Raw genomic sequence first — 20959 nt, forward strand, 5'->3', positions numbered from 1 at the left:
AGTAAAGTGTCCACTTGCCATTCAAAGAATAAATACAGTACCATGGACATCTTAAAGGTGCAGTAAAAGGATTTGTGCTCAGTATAACAATTTAAAAACAAAATAAACGTTTAAAGGCCATGAGATTCTCTAAACACCACTTGTCTTTGAAGCCTCATCAAAGCATTCACATATATGGGATCAAAGGATGAAGTCGATAATGAAATGGCCAAACCCACAGTGTGTAGAGAAATAGGACAGTACAATTAATTGGAAATAATTACAATACAATATTTACAATCAATTTGTGCACACACAAATCTGTGTGACCATGCATACATCAAACACAAAGAGGAATATGGCACTCGTAGGAGTGCATTGCAGCATGGCACTCTTATTTAATTACATACAGTACATCCAAGATACAGTGTTAGAAAAGCTGCAATGAGGTGCTTCCTTCCAGAAGCATCTACTGTCTTCCCTGAGTTTCAAAAAATGCACACGTTTTAGGATCCATCACAAATGTTCCAGACACTTTCCCTCATAAATATATAAAAAATATGATGAATGTGTGTGTGTGTGTGTGCGCACGTGTGCGAGTGCATCTGCGTCTGTGTTTGTGTGGGTTTGGCCTAACTCTATATCTGTGTATGTTTTTGTCTGTATGTATTTGTGTATCTACAGTAACTATGCCTGTGTGTGTGTGTGTGTGTGTGTGTGTGTGTGTAAGCATGTGTGTTTATATCAGTATCCTGCAGCGTATCCTCCTTTTCTGGGGTCTGATTCGGCGACTATCCCATCGCCCTGTCTCATCACCGCCTGCACCACCGCTGCCACGGACGTCAGCAAGGCCGTCTCATGGTTTTTCTGCTCCAAGCCTTCCAGAATGTTCTACGTGGAAAACACACACACACACACACACACACACACACACACACACACACACACACAATGAGAGCTTGAGCAATTCATCAGAAATGTTAAATGGCTCTTTAGAATGCTGCAGAAACGTACCACCCTCATTGCTGCTTCAGATTTCTCACATCTTGTTCAGCAAATTGGATCCCCAAACTGAGGAGCTCTATGGAGCCTATGTATTGTCCACTCACCGGGTCAAAGTCCATCTCTCCGTATGTGGTGTTGGGGGCGAGCTGGTTGTGAATGCGAGGCTCCGCTATTGCTGTCTTCAGGTCATAGTTGAAGAAAAGAGCATGGAGGATAACCTGGAGACCACAGAGACACAGACGGAAGATGAATGAATGAAACCAGAGACTTTCTAATGAGGAGACACAGCACTCAAAAAATCCTCCATAGAAATGCATGGGGCTAGTTTGTAACGCCAATATGGCCGTTGTCTACACATATCCCACCCCTTCCTCGGCAAAACGTCGACATGTGAATACATTGAGCCAATCATATGGTGTGTTGTGAAGACATCTTCCCAATCATGCGTTGTGAACTCGCCGCTGGAGCTGCGCACGCGCATTTCTGCTGAATAGGATGCCCGATGAGTGCCCAAAAAGCGTTGCTATATGGCCGCCGAGTGGAGGGACTTTGCCTGAAAGGACTTTGATGAAACACAAATGATCGACTCAATCGACGATCGACGGTTCGACAGTTGAAAAAGCGAGGCGATTCATAAGAGGGTAAATTCTGGCATGCTGTGATGTGGGGTTCGAAACTGCCATGCCCATTTAGGAGTCTAGCGGGACGTCCAGTGTCTATGTATTCCTATGGGAGAAATTAACATTTTCTCGGACTATGCCCATTCCCTTAGCTCTACATTCAGCGATGTAAGTTATGAATCCATTTTTTACAAGCCACTTGTCTGCCTTACATTCCGACATTGAAATTATATTTTAGAACGAAACAAATAAAGACAAAAATAGCTTTGTTTGTGATCTGTCACTGTCTCAGCAAAGCTGTGGTGCAGCCACCTGTTCTCAAAGGCCCTAGACACAGAGACGGTATGCAGTAATGGGGTGCAGATGTGGAGATGTATGTGTATGCATGAGATGCACTGATGAGATACAGGGATGTGATGGAGTTCAGTAGGAGATGCAGTGATGAAATACCGTGTGGTTGAAGAGAACTGACATGAGAATACATGAGACATGAGATACTTTGACACTTTAAAAGCAGTGATGAAGTAATCAGGCGCAGTGAGGAGATAATGAGATACTGTGATGTAATGCAGTAATGTAATGCAGTGATCAAATGCAGTGTGGACAGGGAGATACAGTGATGTAATGCAGTGATGTAATGCAGTGTGGACGGGGTGATACAGTGATGTAATGCAGTGATTAAATGCAGTGATGAAATGCAGTGATGTAATGCAGTGATGTAATGCTGTGATGTAACACAGTGTGGATGGGAACATGCAGTAGTAAAATGCAGTGATGTAATGCAGTGTGGACGGGGAGATACAGTGATGAAATGCAGTAATGACATGGAGTGATGTAATGCAGTGATATAATGCAGTGATGTAATGCAGCGATGAAATGCAGTAATGACATGGAGTGATGTAATGCAGTGATTAAATGCAGTGATGAAATGCAGTGATGTAATGCAGTGTGGACGGGGTGATACAGTGATGTAATGCAGTGATTAAATGCAGTGATGAAATGCAGTGATGTAATGCAGTGATGTAATGCTGTGATGTAACACAGTGTGGATGGGAACATGCAGTAGTAAAATGCAGTGATGTAATGCAGTGTGGACGGGGAGATACAGTGATGAAATGCAGTAATGACATGGAGTGATGTAATGCAGTGATATAATGCAGTGATGTAATGCAGCGATAAAATGCAGTAATGACATGGAGTGATGTAATGCAGTGATATAATGCAGTGATGTAATGCAGTGATGAAATGCAGTGTGGATGGGAAAATGCAGTGATGTAATGCAGTGATGTAATGGCAGTGATGTAATGCAGTGATGTAATGCAGTGTGGATGGGTAGATGCAGTGATGCAATGCAGTGATGTAATGCAGTGTGGATGGGTAGATGCAGTGATGTAATTCAGTGATGTAATGCAGTGTGGATGGGGAGATGCAGTGATGCAATGCACTGGACACTGGAAGGGCAGTAATGAGACAGAGCTGCAAGCGCCTGCTGAAACTCACTGAGGCGGTCGCCGTGGTGATCTTCGTCCCACCAGAGCCTCCAACAACCATTTTTACTTTATTGTTCTTGTCCAGGAGGATTGTGGGAACCATTGATGACAACGGTCTCTTGCCTAAAGAAAATGTAAAACATAAACCACTGAGTCTGTTTCTGTCTGTATGGCTGATCTTTGGGTGCAATACAGTCACAAGGACTTGTTGTCCTTGTGTCAAAATGGAGAAGATACAGTATGTTGTTGCTTTACCTGGTAGGATGAAATTATTTGGGGAGGGTGGGACGCCAAAAGCGTTTGTGATGTAGGGGGAGCTGAAATCATCCATTTCGTTGTTTAAGAGGATCCCAGTTGAGTTGGACATGACTTTAGATCCAAAACTGGCAAAGAAGATAACGCACAGAGCGAGCTTGTGATACACAATCAAACACGACACATATCACATCACACTGCCATGCCCATTTAGGAGTCTAGTGGGACGTCCAGTGTCTATGTATTCCTATGGGAGAAATGAACATTTTCTCGGATTATGACCATTCCCTTAGCCCAGGGGTGGGCAAACTCCGGCCCGCCAAGCACTTTCATCCGGCCCGCCGAGCATTTCATTTAGTTATCAGGCTGCTCGCTATTTTTTTCCTGCGATAGAGACGACGTTGGTTAGCTTTACTGCAAACTGCTTTTCACTCTCCTTAGATAACGTTTACAATGTCAATGTCAAAACATCATGTTAAATAGAGATAACATCATGTTAAACTAAGTTAACTCTTAGTTATCTCCTTTGCAGCAGATCTAACGTGAACATTATGCAATCCATTTAATTGGGAACGCGTCTGCACTCACGAGAGGGAGAGAGAGCCGCAGGTTCCAGCTGGCTTGTGATTGTTGATAATTGATATCTCCTTATAAGAAAGTTTTAAAAGGAAATCATGAAGGCAACAGTAGTTCCCACTACTGACCATTTAAAAACTGTGAGAGGGCCCAGCCGTAGGTACAGCACTAGCCATAGCGGAGCAGGCAGAAGATAATTGAGAAATAAACGTGAATTAAAGCGACTGTCTTAAGGTGGGCTCACCCCGGAAGTGACCTCTTGGCAATCTTCTTGTCCACCTTCGGAATGACTGCCAAGCTCTGGCAGTCATCCGAAATCCATAGAACGGCGGTTACATACGTAACCATCGTTCTATTTCATTTCTACTGATCCCCAGAGGCGGTGCTTTCAGCACCTGGATGACAAATACCAACAGGGTCACAAGGAAGATCTACATACCCTTTTAAGGGCTTGAGAGGGCGGCTGTGGCTACGAGGTTCGTGGTCACATTGACCCTATAAAACCTTGCAAATGTGCAAGTTGATGCCCAGGATGCCGTTGTACATATGTCTGAAAGTGGGACTCCGTTTAGTACAGCCTATGACGCAGCTACACTCTGAGTTGAGTGACCATGAACACGAGGTGGAATAGGTAGGCCGTTATCAGAGTAGGCATAACTGATGGCCTCCATGATCCACTTGGATAACCGTTGCTTGGACAAAGCTTGGCCTCGCGCTTGTCCTGTGTGGCAGATAAATATTGAATCTGACTGCCAGAATCCAGCGGTCATTTCAATATATGTTTCCAATATTCGGACTGGGCATAGAAGAATATCACCTTGCTCCAGTCTCTCCCCCTGGGTTGGGGGCTCCAAGGCTCACAGACTGAGCGGTTGGTTAGCATACTTTGCACAGAAGATTTTGGGCAAAAATGCCGGGTTTGGCCACAAGGTTACCTCCGTGCGGTCGGGACTCCACTGTAGGCACTCCTGGCTGACTGACAGAGTGTGTAGCTCCCCCATTCTCTTAGCCGATGACATGGCTAGGAAAAAAAGCAGTCTTCAAGAGGTTCGAATGGGTGCTGACACAGTACAAAAGGCAAGTCCCAGGAAGGTATTATCCTTCTTTGAGGGGGCCTCAGTCGCTGAGCACCCTTAAGAAAGCGGGTCACCAGACTATCGGGTCCCACTGTAACCCCCTCTACCCTCTTATGCCTAGCTGATATTGCAGCTACATACACCTTGATAGTGGATGCTGCCAGGCCGTCATCAAACCGTGACTGTAGGAAACTGAGGATAACTTGTATCGGGCAACATGCTGCCTTCTGACTATGTTCTTGGCACGATTTTATAAAAAGCTTCCACCTATTAGCGTAAAGCACATTAGTGGAGGGTGCCCATGAGCTGTGGATAGTCTGTACCACTGCAGGGTCACATGCCCTTCAGAGGCCACACCCAAAGTTGCAACCGCGCTGGGTTCGGATGCCAGATTTGGCCACCCAGCTGAGAGAGGAGGTCTGTGCGGACAGGGAGACGCCAAAGCTGTACGTCCAGCAGGCTGTATAGCACCGGGAACCAGACTCTCCCTGGCCACCTGGGGGCTACAAGCAGCACTCGGTGGCCCTCCCGGAGAATCCTCTCTAGAGTGGGTAATATGAGCGGGAGTTGGGGGAATGCATATGGGAGCTACTGGGGCCACCCATGCGCCAGTGTGTCCTGGCTCAAGGGGCTTGTTGACTCCCTGTGTGAAAACCAGAGGGGGCAATGTGTCGTGGCCTGAGAAGCGAAAAGATCCACCTTCGCTCTGCCATATTGGTGCCAAATGGCCTGCACCACTTCTAGGTTCAGCCTCCATTCCCCTGGATTGGGGTGTTGTCTGGACAAGAAGTCCGCCGTGACATTCCGTGTGCCTGGGATGTGCATTACCCTGAGGCTCAATAGCGGAGGGTAGGTCTGCTGAATCAGCCTTAGGGATGCTAGAGACTTGTGCTCCCCTGGTGGTTTATATGGTAATCCACTGACATGTTGTCCGTCCTTATAAGGACATGTCTCCCTGCTAGGACTGGCAGTAAATGCTTAAGAGCAAGAGCAACTGCCTGTAGCTCCAACACATTTATGTGTTGCTCCCCCTGTCGAGGGTCCAAAGCGCCTTGGGCAGTTCTGCACTGCCACACAGCCCCCCATCCGGCCAGGAATGCATCGGTCACTACCACAGAAGAATTGGTCCCTAAATGAACCCCGGCAGTCAGGAATGAGTGCTTCTTCTGTACCCTGGCTGTAACCCTTTTAGGTAAATGGTGGTAACTGTTACCAGCTTGTGCCTGTAGTGCTTTGGATGCAACCCTAGCCTGTACATTCATATTTCACAGTGAGCCCTAGCCTGGTAACATGAGCGACTAGCAGGGCTGAGTCCCTTAGTGCCTCTGCCCTTGTCTGGGAACAGATAAGTCAATCGTCTAGGTAGGAAGGATGCGCATACCTCTGCCTTGAAGTGGAGCCGAGGCTGCCACCGCAAATCTCAGGAAGGTCGGCGGGACCGGAGAGATCATGAATGGCAGGACCCGGAACTGGTAAGACCTCCCATCAAAAGTGAAGCGGGAAATTGCCTGTGGTGAAGTGCAATAGGAATTGCCTGTGGTGAAGTGCAATTGGAATATGAAAATATGCATCTTTCAAGTCTATGGTTGTAAACCAGACGTCTTGCTTGACACTTTGGAATACCTCTGCTGTGTGAAGCATATGGAACTTGAATACCTTTAGGTGGCTGTTCAATGGCCTTAGATCTAGTATGGGGCGAAGTCCATCCCCCTTCTTCGAAATTAAAAAATATGTGGAATAGAACCCACTGTTTTGTGATGGTGGCCCTAATTGGTCAATGGCCCCCTTTAACAGGAGGGCCCAAACCTCTTAGCCTTGCTCTGGTCCTTCATCATAGTCATTTTGACCCCTTAAACCTCGGCGGTTGACGCTTGAACTGGATGGTGTACCCTTTTGACAGGGTTGACACCACCCAGGACTCTGCTGTATTTGCTTCCTAGTAATCGAGCTGTTCTCTGGTGAATCATCCGACTGCCGGACTGTAGACGTCACTGCCTACCTCCTCGCCCCCTCCGACTCCGAAAGGGGCAATATTCAGGTGTGTGCTGTTCCCTGCGAGAGGGTCGGTTGTCAGTTGGCTGGCGAAACCGCTCTGGCCTTGTTGATACCTGCGTAAAGGGCTGCCTTGTTGGCTGAAGAGTATCACCCGCCGTAGTGGACCTCTGTCCACAAATGGATGCACGGTGCAGGCTAGCAAACTGCTGCCTGGTTCACGTTACTTGTAGGCTGCGTTCGAGTGTTTGCTGTGCGGCATGCCCAAAGAATTGTCCTGGAACCACCGTGAGGGAACGAAGGGCTTTCCTACAAAGCGCAGACAGTGGTGACTGAGCCAGCCATATCTGTCGCCGTATCAGAATCAGAGACGACATTAGTCTCCCTAGCTTCCTTGTCATTTACGCAAATGCCTTCTAGCCAGCCATCTTGTTTCTGGCTTCCACGAACCCAAGCCACGCTACAGGCCTGCACCTCGAACTCCTACTTACTGGTTGGGTACCCATGTAGTTTATTCAGCTTTTGCCGTCTATAGGTTTTAGGGTTTTTATTTGCTTTTGAAACAGAAGGGTTGAGATGAAAGGGCTTTTCGCCTACTGAAGGCATGTGTCTATATGTGAAGTCTATTTTTCGAAGTAAATAGTTAAACTTAATTGTGTTAGCCTTTTTGAATAATTCATGTTGGTTCCATGTAAATGGGAATTGATAGTGTATTAAGTGTGACAGGCTTTATTACAATTTAAAACAGTAGTTATAAAAGAAGTGTTTAGACATTGTTGGTAATTACTTATTTTACAGTACTGCATTGATCCTCAAGTTCATGTCTTACTAGGTGTTGATGGTGCTGGTGGCGGCCACCGCACTGCCATCCTCCGCCATGACGGACAGGTGGGCGGTGCCATGGTTGTCGGGGACGAAGTACTCGGGCTCGTAGTACTCCATTGGGTGTGTGGTGTTGTCGGTGATCCGACTGCGGAATAGTTCGGCCACATCATCTGAGGTGATGTTCTTGACAAACTGAAAGGAAAGATGGGGGAGGAAAAGAACTGATGGAGGTGTGTTTTCCCCAATGGAGAACATCCAAGAGAAACAACCAGGAATGAAATCCAAGAGTAACAGACAGAATGGTGATCCAGTGTTAGTTATCAAAGGCATTCTCTGATGTTTGCGTGTGTGTGTGTGTGTGTGTGTGTGTGTGTGTGTGTTTGCATGTGTGTGAGAGAGAGAGAGAAAGTGTGTGTGTGTGTGTGTCCTCTTCCAAACAAATCTTTTCTCAATCCTGGACACTTGAGGTTAGCGAGCTCAGTGTTTGACCCTTGCACGCTTTAAATAAAAGCTTGGGCAAGACTCCAACATTAATATTAGTATTTCGACATCATTGCAGCTTTTTAACCGCAGATTTATAATCAGTCATTGAGGGAGAAAGGGCCTAGAAAGTCAAAGACTGTGGACGGAATTTCACTAGGAGCTTTCCCAGGGTCAGCACACATACACACACCTGGCAATAGAACACACCTGGCAATCAGTGTCAGTTCTAAGAACACAGTTCTACTGGAAGAGGCTACCTTAAAAACTACACAGTTCCTAGTTCCAAGGCTTGCATTCACACTGCCAGTAGAAACACTTGGTTTGCGTAACACATGTTAATGGTCATACCACAACACAGCTCTCAGACAAGGCCGTGAACAGACTATCACAAGTAAATATCGTTTTTTATGTCAAAATCTATGACTGATTGAATGATTGATTGATTGAATGAATGAATGAATGAATAAATCAATCAATCAATCAATCAATCAGTCAATCAATCAATCAATTGTTCAATCACTTAATCAGTCCCTTTCAGAAGTCATACTCACAGAGGTAATGTTGACAAAGTGAGGGTCTCCGAGCACACTTCTCTTGGCGTAGGCGAAGCGGAAGGCCTCAACAATGCGGTGATAGGTAAGCACCTTCTTCTCCAGCGTGGAAACACTGTCTGGCCCGAGCTTGTAACCTGAGGGACAGACAAACAGATTACAGAGATGTCTGCAGATTCAGTGTCTGTCAGACTGACATGACATCGTCATAACCATTGTTATGAACCCTACATTTCTTAATTTACTTTTGGGGTCATTTTTGGCACACCCTGCTGGCTCTGTGGTACTAGTGCTGTGTTTGAGAGAGAGGGGAAAACAGACGTCTGATGAAGGGCTTGAGTTGGCTGATGAAGGGCTTGAGTTGGCCCGAAACGTCACTGTAAATAAACTATAACTTGGGAGCATATACTGGTGTTGCGGACTTTTTTCCCCTCTCTCTCATCGTAAGTGTTTTGTCCAGGATTAGATTGGGAGCGTTTTTTCCTCTTTATACTAGTGCTGTGTTTGTCTTGTTCTCTGCCCTAACCCTGGCTTTCTTCCATAAGACCCGTGCCTCTGCAGTTCAGGGACGAGCGCAGAGGAGCATTCTGTTTGAGAACCACAACACTTTTGACTCGCGCTTTTGGACATTTTTGATTATCCAATAAACCCCTGTTTTTGAGCCTTACCTCTGGTGTGTCTCTACATTTACGTTATGACCTTTCTTCAAGGTCAGTAACAACCATTCACATGAACATGAGAGAGTCTTAATGAATGTCACCATTCACATGAACATGAGAGAGTCTTTATGAATGTCACCATTCACATGAACATGAGAGAGTCTTAATGAATGTCACCATTCACATGAACATGAGAGAGTCTTAATGAATGTCACCATTCACATGAACATGAGAGTGTCTTTATGATTTTTTTATGAAAAAGGTTCGCACAATCCTTGGTACTCTTTTTTGAGTTTATTTTCTCATTAATTGGCAGATGACATTTCGACCTTGCGTCTTCCTCAGAGGAGTACCAAGGAGTGTGCAAACTTTTTTTACATAAAAAACTTAACTTTTTTGTTCAGCACCTGGGATGTGCACAAAGTCTCCTTGTAAGGGAGTCTTTATGAATGTCTATGAATGCTGTAAAGTTGTCACAAAGAAGGCAGCCCAAGAAATGTCAACTTGGCATAAAAAAAAGCCGCTTACTGTACCAGACATAAACATTCATAAAGGCTTCTTAATGTTCATAACAGGTGTCATAGCTCTGATGGCGTTGGAGTAAATCAGTCTTATGCGGACCCTTTCAAATAACAAACGCCAGGCTAATTAGATGACCACTGGGGACCGCAGCTAGCCGGCTGGGCAGCCAAACAGCAGGGAGGAGGACTTTCTCCGACAGCAGTGACATGTTTTTCATTACCAGGACACCAAAAGCGCTACAGTGTGGCGCGGTAATGGGATTCGCACGGATGGAGAGGGGCGCTGAAAGAGCTGCAAGTTTGGCTTTGATGGCTCTCATTAGTCGTTCTCATTGGGAGTTTCTGACTTACTCACTAACTCACTCACTCACTCATTCACTCACTCATTCACTCTCCCACTAAGTCACTCTCTCACTCACTCATTCACTCTTACACACTCACTCTCTCAGTCACTCACTCTCTCATTCACTCACTCACTCACTCACTCACACACTCACTCACACACTCATTCACTCACTCTCTCACTCACTCATTCACTCTTACACACTCACTCTCTCATTCACTCACTCACTCACTCACTTTCTCAGTCACTCACTCACTCTCCCACTCACTCTTTCACTCACTCTCTCATTCACTCACTCACTCACTCACTCACACACTCACTCACACACTCATTCACTCACTCTCTCACTCACTCATTCACTCTTACACACTCACTCACTCACTCTCTCTCACACTCACTCACTCTCTCACTCACTCTCCCACTCACTTATTCTCTCATTCTCTCACTCATTCTCTCACTCACTCTCCCACTCACTCATTCTGTCACTCACTCACTCACGGGCAGAATGGTGTCGGATAGAGAGAGAAAACGAGAAATGAGTAATTTAACAAAAAAAACAAACACAGAATGTGTAAAAGGCTTTGGGACGTGGTGGGGAGGTGTGTGTGTGTGTTTGTGTGTGTGTGTGTGTGTGTGTGTGTGTGTGTGAGCGTGTGTGTGGTTAATTATGGGGTGGGGCTACAGAGTTTGCTGCAGAGTGGGTTAACCAGCTACATAAGCAACGCTACTGAGAGATGAGGAAGTATAGGCACACACACACACACACACACACCTCACAAGCACGCCCAAGGGGAGAGCTGAATGTGTGAGATACATCAGTGTGAGTGAGTGTGTGTGTGTGTGTGAGAGAGAGAGGGAGAGAGAGAGAGAGACTCAGGCTACGTCTACACATGTATTGTCTCTTACCGCTTTCACACCTTTAACAATACCGGTGAAAAAAAACGTGCAGAGGCTTCACATTTCATTTGCGTAGAAGACAAAACATTGTTTAGGGACCGTTCGTTATTTATAAACGGGGTCACCGGAGGAAAATAGGGGAGGGTCATGTCTTTTTATTCTTTGTTGAGGGGAGGGTCACCTAACTTTTTTTTGTCTAGAAGGGAGGGTCACCCATCTTTTGTATAATGAAAACAGCAAAAAATTAAAGTGGCTTGTTTGATTGTTGATTTCTGTCGCCATATAACGTTCTCTTTCGTTCCATAGCTCTGTCAACATTGAACAATGAAAATAAGGGTGATTTCCCGGGTTTCTCACGCAAAATACGGAAAATGTCAACATTCGTCCCCATTAACGTTGGAAGGGTTGGAGCAACAAAGTAGCCTACTTTATTCACGCCTAACAGCCTATATCCAATTGGTCAACTTTATCCAGCCCTAAAAAAGCTAAATTTAACTTTGGTTTACTTGTAGTTTACCTTGTAGCCTAACTTTAAACAGTGTGCATGCTTAACATAGCCTAAAGCATACTTGTGCTTCATTCATCCACACATCCAGCTCCTAACGTTTTGACAAGCATTTCTACCAATTGACCTTGTTCCTGCCCATCTCTAGCTTTGCTGTCTCCATCCTTTCTGTTTTTGTTGTTTGCGAAAAAATATATAGTATTTATTGGTAACCAGCAACAGTGCAATTTGTTATTCGCTGTCATTCTCTCTCCTGCCAACTAGGGATGCACCGAATCCAGATTTTTGGGGTTCGGCCGAATACCGAATCCACTGGTTAAGATTCTGCCGAATCCGAAACCGAATACCGAATCCTACTCCATCCTCAGTCCATTAACACAGTAAACACATTTATGAAGTAAATAACATCCACAGCAGTGTATATTTAATTTAATTTTATTTTAACTGCAAATTGAACATGTAGCTCGACTAGAATCACCTTCTTTGGACTGAAAGTACTGCCAAACAACACTTTTTCTGCTCGAGTTCCATTTTCACTTTCTCACTCACACAGCCTGAGCTACTGCATTCGAACGGGCCACCTACGTAAACACCTTCCTATAATCAAAGGCGGCGTCATGACGTCGACCAGTGTAGCGCGCATAGTGTAAGCGTAGGGTTCGGTTCGGTGGGGAAAAATTCTAAGGTTCGGCAGAAACCGAACCCCGTCAAAAAATCCAATATTCGGCCGAATCCGAAACCGAATCCTGGATTCGGTGCATCCCTACTGCCAACAAAAATGTGTTACGTTCCAAGTAGCAGTGCGTAATTCTGCTTCATAAAGTTGAACAAATACATTTGGTCATATAAATAGCCAGTTTATGGTCTACAGTGTAGTTGGTAAGTTATGGTAGGCCAACTTGGAGTGAATATACAGGGGGAATTCTTTGTCTTGCTGAGTAGCCTGGCAGGTGCGCACGTAGGCATAGCCTACGGCCGAACACTGCAAGCGCTAATAATTCGTGCTCTCACGACAACCACGTGGTTAACTTAAATAGGCCTAGGTTAACATAACTCTGAGTTCGCATTCAAGCAAGCAAAACGATGATTTGAATACATCTGTTTCTCTGGAAGGACAAGGGGTAACAACAGGACAACACAGAGACAGGCCAGAATGCAGGATTTCAGGTCATTTGAGAAGGAAGGAGTGTAGCAAGCTCCCAAATTGACGCTCGCCTGAGAAATTGAGTTTTGGATAATGTTCAGCTTCGGCAGCTTTACAATGACTGAGGAAGCCTAGAGACGAGTCCATAGCAACAAGTTCATGTGTTGAATTAGTTATTACCCAGTGTGCTTTGTTGAATGGTCTCAATGCTTTATTGTTTTATTTCATGTGAATAATTACTAGAGGAGTAACTTTTCAAGTAGGCTAATGCAGTTGCAGGAAGTGTGCATTTAGTTTCCATTGTGTTTCCACAACAATGTTAGTGAGTAAATCTACTGAAATGGCCACCATCTTGGTGAAGTGTGATGTGTAAGATCAGAAAGCAGAGGTTGGTTTTAAGGCGGTAGCATGTGATGATGTGTTTTCATAGCGCGTAAGAGCGTCGGTGGAAGACATCGACAATTGGCCGGGGAGGGTCATGTCATTTTTGAAAATGCTGCTGGAGGGTCGTTGAAAATTATATAGCAGGCAGGGAGGGTCATGCAACTTTTGATCGAAGCACTTAAAATCCCTCGATTTTGATCCCGTTTATAAATAACGAACGGTCCCTTAATAGTTTGTTAAGCAGTCGCATGAAATAAGGAGACTACAGACAATTCGGTTTTCAATTCAACAGTTAAACTAATAAAGCTCATTTTCAAGGAATGTGACTGCTATGTGGAAATTGAAATGCTTATGTTTTGCATTAGGCCTGAGCACCACTGGAGAAAACATCAACATGCGTTAGTCATAGGTTGTAGTAAGCTAATGTTTAAGTTAAGCTAACGGTGTGCTTCTAACTTTACATTGTACATTGCAATGCAATGTACATACATTGTGCACATAAATCATCAAGACAGGGGAAAGAAAAAAACATTTTAATATGATAAACAAATGGTTTGGTTTGTTCTGACAAGCAGCGTGTCAGCTTGAGTGTGGTGGCTGAGTTGAGGGGTAATTCTATGTCATCATAAAATTGCCGGCTCTGCCGTCTTCACGGCAAAAGTTAACCGCCGGTTTAAAAAAATCCCACTTCGGAACCCGGTTACAAAAAAACTATCGGTTACAGCCTCCTAAAATGCCGGCCTTGTGTACACGCAAGGCCTAACCGATAAAATAAATTCACCGGTTTACAGTAAAAAAACAAAGCATCGTGTAGACAGGCCCTGAGAGTGTTTATGTGTGTGTGTGTGTGTGTGTGTGTGTTTGTGTGCGTGGGTGTGTGTATGTGTGTGCCAGCATGTGTGTGTGTGTGTTTGTGTGCGTGGGTGTGTGCATGTGTGTGCCAGTATGTGTGTGTGTTTGTAGGTGTGTGTGTGTGTGTGTGCGTGTGTGTGTGTGTGTGTGTGTGTGTGTGTGTGTGTGTGTGTGTCTGGCACAGAGAGAGGAGCCAGTGAACTGTGGTGAATCCCTTGGCACAGACAGAGGGTGTTGTCTGCCATGTTAGACAGAGGGCTTCCCAGAGTAGAGTGTGACTACCCAGAGACGTCTCTGAGCCCAATTAGAGCCAACGCAGCGGGGGGGGGGGGGGTATGTGTAGGAGGGAGAGAGAGAGAGAGAGAAAGGGGGAGAGAGAGAGAGAGAAAGGGGGAGAGAGAGAGAAAGGGAGGGAGAGAGAGAGAGAGAAAGGGGGAGAGAGAGAGAGAGAAAGGGGGAGAGAGAGAGAGAGGGGGGAGAGAAAGAGAGAGGTGGGAAGAAAGGAGTTGGGGTTCAGGAGTAAGGGGAGTTAGGGGGGGCAGTAGAGGAGGACAGGAACAGATCATCATCAGAGAGGAAAATATGTGGGAAGAAGGGAGTGCGGCAGTGTGTGTGTGTGTGTGTGTGTGTGTGTGTGTGTGTGTGTACAGGGGGCAGTGCTGTGTGGGAGTGTGTGTGTGTGTGTGTGTGTGTGTGTGTGTGTAAGGCAAAATAGCCGGGGCTGCATCCAGACGACTCAACCTCTCTACGGACAGTTTTAATGTTTATCAGAAAATAACTACTCAGTATAATTTTTGGGACAATTAGGGCTGGATTCGGGATTCGGGGTAAACGCTTAGATTTCGGGACTGTCCCGAATTGCTCAGGACGTCTGGTCACCCTAACTGTGGAGTTCAGCCTCCATATAAGTTAACTTCTGACTCTGTGTTTTTAGTGCTTGTTGGTTGGCTCCACTGAAATTGACCAAAAGTGTACTAAATTAGAAATGCAGACTACACCCAGAGGTTTAGAAGTCCGGCTTCATAAAGTAAAAGTCCTGCCACATTTTTGTTCCAACCATTCACTTACATGTGTTACTTACATCACATGTGTTAAGCGCACAGGTAGAACCAATACATGGCAGGACCTTTACGTTCTTTTACATCTCTGACTACACTTTTAAATTTAAACGTTAATTTAAACGTTTATTTAAACGTTCGGTGGTGGTGTAACGTGCAGAGAGACGGCATACCAAAGCAATTACATTCTTGCGTGTTCACAGGTTCGCTTCCCATACGAAGTATTAAGGCTACATAGCTTATCACCTTGATAATGGCATTTTTGGGGCATCCGTGACCTACTGGTTAGCGCTTCGGACTTGTAACCGGAGGGTAGGGCTGGGAAGGTAACCGCATTACCGCAATACCGCGGTCACGTGACCCCTACCGCTCGTCACCGTCTGAGCTCGTCACCGTCATCACCGCAAAAAAAAAAAATCGGTGAAAAATTTGTGGGATTAGACTTCGACGTTTTCAACCATGACATAGCCTATGCACAATTCCGAGTTTAAAACGTAGCAGAGTCTCAGAGATAATCACGTAGTCAACTCTTAGACGTCTGCAGTGACTAGCCTACATGAAGTCGAATCCCCCTATAATTGGCCTGCACATGTGTGCACGTATAGGCCTATGTAATATCATGATGTGTAATGTGATGATGAACCATCTTATGACATTGATACTCAGAAACCCACAAGTAAGTATATACTCTTTTGATCCCGTGAGGGAAATTTGGTCTCTGAAGTTATCCCAATCCGTAAACGTTACATTAAGTAGGCTAACCCTACGTTTTCAAAACAAAACTTCAAAACTTACAGTATCATCAAAAGATGAAGCAAACCCGACCTTTCGCGTTTGTGTTGGGGAGCGCAATGTTCCAACATTCCATTTGTTTACTATGTGAGAGTAGAGGAGAAGTGGCACAATCATAACACTTTTCTATTCTCTCCGTTCAAACTCGATTTACATAATGCTGCTAAACGTGAAAGCTGTGAAATTTGGCCAGAAAGGAGTCATACATGTTTAGTTCATGAAAGAATTAAAAAATATGTTCTAGTTTGTTAAGAATTTAACTTAACAGCGACGTAGGTCAAGGCTAGCTTTGTTACAACCTGATGCAGCCATTAAAACGTGCGATAGCCTACAGTTGTAACATTAGCATAAGCGTCATGAATGTAACAGTTCTAAAATCGTGATAGCCTTGTTGATAACCTATTTCTTTCATGTCTGAAGGATTTGGTCCACTGGTCTTTGAAGTCTAAAGTTTAATTGGCTGTGATGGCTGATGGCAGCACAAAATTCATAATCCATTTTTTATTATTTTATTTTTTATTTATTTATTTATTTGGGCGGGGGGGGTGGGTATACCGCGAAACCGCGGTAATTTCTTTCTTACCGACCGCGGTAAGAAAACATCCATACCATCCCAGCCCTAGTTGCCGGTTCGAACCCCGACCAGTAGGCACGGCTAAAGTGCCCTTCAGCAAGGCACCTAACCCCTCACTGCTCCCCGAGCGCCGCTGTTGTTGCAGGCAGCTCACTGCGCCGGGATTAGTGTGTGCTTCACCTCACTGTGTGTTCACTGTGTGCTGAGTGTGTTTCACTAATTCACGGATTGGGAAATGCAGAGACCAAATTTCCCTCACGGGATCAAAAGAGTATACTTATACTATACTTATACTTATACTAAATGAAATTTGTGTTTGGAACCTACATAGGACACTACATGGAGAACAAACACCAGATAGTTATTCGGTATACCATGAAGGTGAATGAGTGGATATTTTGAACACAGGGTAATGTGGACTGAACACAATCTACCAACTGCACCTCGCTCACCAAACTTTAAAACTGAAAAGCATTCTATAAACAATGGATTCTATTAAGCAGCACTGACAAAAATAGAAATCGTCAACTGAAAAAGTATTCTATAAACAATGGATTCTATCAGTACTGACAAAAATAAAAAAATCGTCAACTGAAAAGCATTCTATAAACAATGGATTCTATCAGTACTGACAAAAATAGAAATCGTCAACTGAAAAGCATTCTATAAACAATGGATTCTATCAGTACTGACAAAAATAGAAATCGTCAACTGAAAAGCATTCTATAAACAATGAATTCTATCAGTACTGACAAAAATAGAAATCGTCAACTGAAAAGCATTCTATAAACAATAGATTCTATTAAGCAGCACTGACAAAAATTTAAGTGAATAGACATTAACACATGGTGGCAAAAGGGTGCAGTAGTGTTGTGGTGGTGGTGTGGTGTTGGTGTGGTAGTGGTGCGGTAGTGATGGGGTGTTGGTGCGGTAGTGATGGGGTGTGGTATGGTGTTGCGGTAGTGGTGTGGTGTTGGTGTGGTAGTGGTGCGGTAGTGATGGGGTGTTGGTGCGGTAGTGATGGGGTGTGGTATGGTGTTGCGGTAGTGGTGTGGTGTTGGTGGGTGGTGGTGTGGTAGTGATGGGGTGTTGGTTTGGTGGTGGTGCGGTAGTGATGGGGTGTTAGTGCGGTAGTGATGGGGTGTGGTATGGTGTTGCGGTAGTGGTGTGGTGTTGGTGGGTGTTGGTGTTGTTGGTATCCTCAGGCCCTACGTGAGGCGGAACTCACCTTTGAGGATGTTGAGGATGAGGGCCAGCACTGGGCCACTGGCGGGTGCGGGGGGGACACATAGCCGGTACTCCCCCATGCCCACACACAGGGCCTCCTCCAGCCTGGCCTGGTAGTCCTGGAGGTCCTGCAGAGTGACGATGCCACCTGGAACACAATACACACACACACAGATATGAACACACACACACACACAGATATGACCACACAGACAGATATGAACATACACACACACACACAGGCATGAACACACACACACACACACAGACATGAACACACACACACACACACGCACACACACACACACACTCACACACACACACTCACACATGCACACAATGCCTGCACAAACATGTCAATGAAGGTCTACTGTATGACTCAGGTCTAGTCCATCATGTCAAATCACGGTCCAGTGATTGCTTTTACATACTGGCATAAACCGCCATGGCTACTGTCCCAACTGTCCAGAGAAAGCTTGGCGTTGGCACCCAGGGTTAGGTTACATTTTGCCAGTACGAAGAGTTGTGAAGTAGAGCTGGTCTTTTCTCTACAGTGCTTATCTCCTCCATACTGTGTCTCGTCCATGCCAAGAGAGTCACCTATTGCCCATGGACTTATTAGCGATCGCTTTTGTCTATGTCTTTGTGTGAAGTACTTTGAATTGGCATTGTGCTAGAATATGTGCTATAGAGATAGTAAAAAAGAGTAAAGTTTGCTCATTACCATTACCTCACAGCTCACAAAGTAGGAACCTACCTGCAGCCTGGATGTCCCGCACCATGTTCTCCGCTATTGGCCCCTTGTAGAACGCATCTGGGCCCTGATTGGCTATGGCCTCGTAGGTGTCGGCCAGCTTGCGGTAGTAGATGGTGCTGTTCTCTCTCAGAATGTTGCCCTCTGAGTCACAGAACACTTCACTAAGAGAGGAGAGAGAGAAGACACTAGAGCAACCAACAGGAGACGATGACAACAACAACAACAATCAACAACAACAACAACATAAACAACATCAACAACAACATCAATAATAACAACAACAACAATCAACAACATCAACAACAACAACTGCAACCTGCAGTGAAGCAGCCTGCAGTGAAGCAACCTGCAGTGAAGCAGCCTGCAGTGAAGCAACCTGCAGTGAAGCAAACTGCAGTGAAGCAACCTGCAGTGAAGCAAACTGACTCACGGTTAAGAGTCAACTCAGGGGTTTCAATGGCAAAGTTAGATTTCATCTCAGAGAAAAAGCAGCAAAAATGTTACAACGTTTTCTCTCTCTCTTTGATGAGAATCAAGTGCAGTATTGAGATTACTGTCGCACCAAATTTATCGCTGGTGATTGTTTTTTGAATATGGTGCGGTTTTGAGATGGCGGTCGTACCATAAAGCCTTATCGCTGGTGATTGTTCTCCTGTAGCTGTTGATGGCCTTTGCCAAGGCACTGCCCAGAGGAAACCCTTCGCGTGCCAACCGTATGCTGGGCAGGAACAGCTCCTTCCACGGTAGCCTGCCGTGCCGCCTGTGTGCCAGCTCGTAGCCGCGGATCTCTCCTGGCACTGCGATGGCCAGCCCACCTGCCATATGGACACACACACACACACACACACATACACACATACAAAGATCAGGACAGCCGTGATGCTGAGCTGGGTTTCAGCTCTGAACTTATGAACTACCAGTCTCTCACACAACACTTCCCACATAACACACAACACACTGTCACACAGAACGCCTCACACACAATGCACACACCAACACACTCTCATGGGGTGCCTCACAAACAACACACACAACACACTGCGCGTGATGTAGGTGAGCACATTCGCTACGCTAATTTACATATAGTGGTGTCCCAATTCATAGGGAAAGAACTTCACCCCCCACTTCCCTCATCGAGGGGACTTTACTGTCGAGGGCAATCAAAACCACACTGTCTTCACTCACTACACCCATACATACTGTCTTCACTCACTACACCCATACTGTCTTCACTCACTACACCCATACATACTGTCTTCACTCACTACACCCATACTGTCTTCACTCACTACACCCATACATACTGTCTGCAAAAACATCTGAGTTGTTTTTACTGAGCTTAGTGTTTAGTCCTTTTCTAATGAAATAAGAGCGTTTATGATTGTGGCCCTGTGGCTCATGTGGCCCTGACACAGTTCTCGTGTGTGTGTGTGTGTGTGTGTGTGTGTGTGTGTGTGTGTGTGTGTGTGTGTGTGTGTGTGTGTGTGTGTGTGTGTGTGTGTGTGTGTTCGTGTGTGTGTGTGTGTGTCCACCCTATGTCTGTGTCCAAACTCTCATAAACTGTCACACACACATACTGGCAGACTTACACCACAGAGGTCATGTAAGTACTCAACCCTGTGATTTCTGTGACAATGCCAGGTCATGTTGTAGTGTTGACTGCTACAATACAGTTTTTGCTGCACTACCAGTACCTACAGTACTTCACTAACTTTTACACACTGTTCTTGTGGTTTTATAGACTGCACTGACCTTCCGGGACACTGGACGTATCTGAAGCTCCGCTGTGCTTATCTCCCCATGTCATGCAAGAACGCCTCTCTCTATACAGTCACTCATTTGGCCAATCATTGCTGCTGCTTAGGTGAGCAGTTTAATGAGTACCTGTGCGCGACAGGTCCGTGTTGTTCCCAAACATGTCCTGAGATGCGTTCGCTGGGGCGGACTCCCGGGCGTTGATGGTCTCCACTTTTCCTGCAAGACACAGTTATGGATTGAAAAGGTGTGTGTGTGTGTTGGGGGGGCGGGGTGAGGGGTGGGGGTTAGGTGATAACCCTTTATAGTGATAATCTCAGGGACAGGGTGGGGGGGGAATGCAGGTGATAAGTTGGGAGGGGTTGTAGGTGATAAGGTGAAGGTAGGTGTGTGTGTGTGTGTGTGGGGGGGGGGGGTGATAACCCTTTACAGCAGTGGTCCCCAAACTACGGCCCGCCACCTCATTTTGGGTGGCCCCCCAAAACATGTCCGTGGTATATAGCATCTGGCCCGCAGGGGAGTACGACATCGTCAAACTATACAGTAACATCCGTAATTTCCCCCATTCATTCTCTATGGCGGGTCTTAACAGTACACGTGTAATACTCTTTTTGTCCACTGGTGGTTGTCTTGGCGCTG

The 20959-nt window shown here is 45.5% G+C and overlaps 1 protein-coding gene across 1 annotated transcript in view; it reads right to left on the reverse strand.

Moving 5' to 3' along the window:
* Positions 1-723: 723 nt before the first annotated feature.
* The window catches only part of ggt1b (gamma-glutamyltransferase 1b), a 24179-nt gene continuing 3943 nt past the window's right edge, over positions 724-20959 (reverse strand). The window contains exons 3-12 of the mRNA XM_076283191.1: positions 20450-20539; positions 19188-19380; positions 18566-18726; positions 17810-17956; positions 8853-8989; positions 7823-8010; positions 3350-3477; positions 3105-3217; positions 1089-1202; positions 724-870 (exon numbers count right to left, since the gene is read on the reverse strand). Of these exons, the coding sequence (XP_076139306.1) occupies positions 724-870; positions 1089-1202; positions 3105-3217; positions 3350-3477; positions 7823-8010; positions 8853-8989; positions 17810-17956; positions 18566-18726; positions 19188-19380; positions 20450-20539 (1418 nt within the window). The remainder of the gene's footprint in view (positions 871-1088; positions 1203-3104; positions 3218-3349; positions 3478-7822; positions 8011-8852; positions 8990-17809; positions 17957-18565; positions 18727-19187; positions 19381-20449; positions 20540-20959) is intronic.

This window comes from Alosa pseudoharengus, unplaced genomic scaffold (assembly GCF_046254945.1).
Source record: "Alosa pseudoharengus isolate Yale_2024_CS ecotype anadromous, Long Island Sound unplaced genomic scaffold, YU_APseudo_1.1 YU_APseudo_1.1_scf_14, whole genome shotgun sequence".
Taxonomy (NCBI): Eukaryota; Metazoa; Chordata; class Actinopteri; order Clupeiformes; family Clupeidae; genus Alosa; species Alosa pseudoharengus.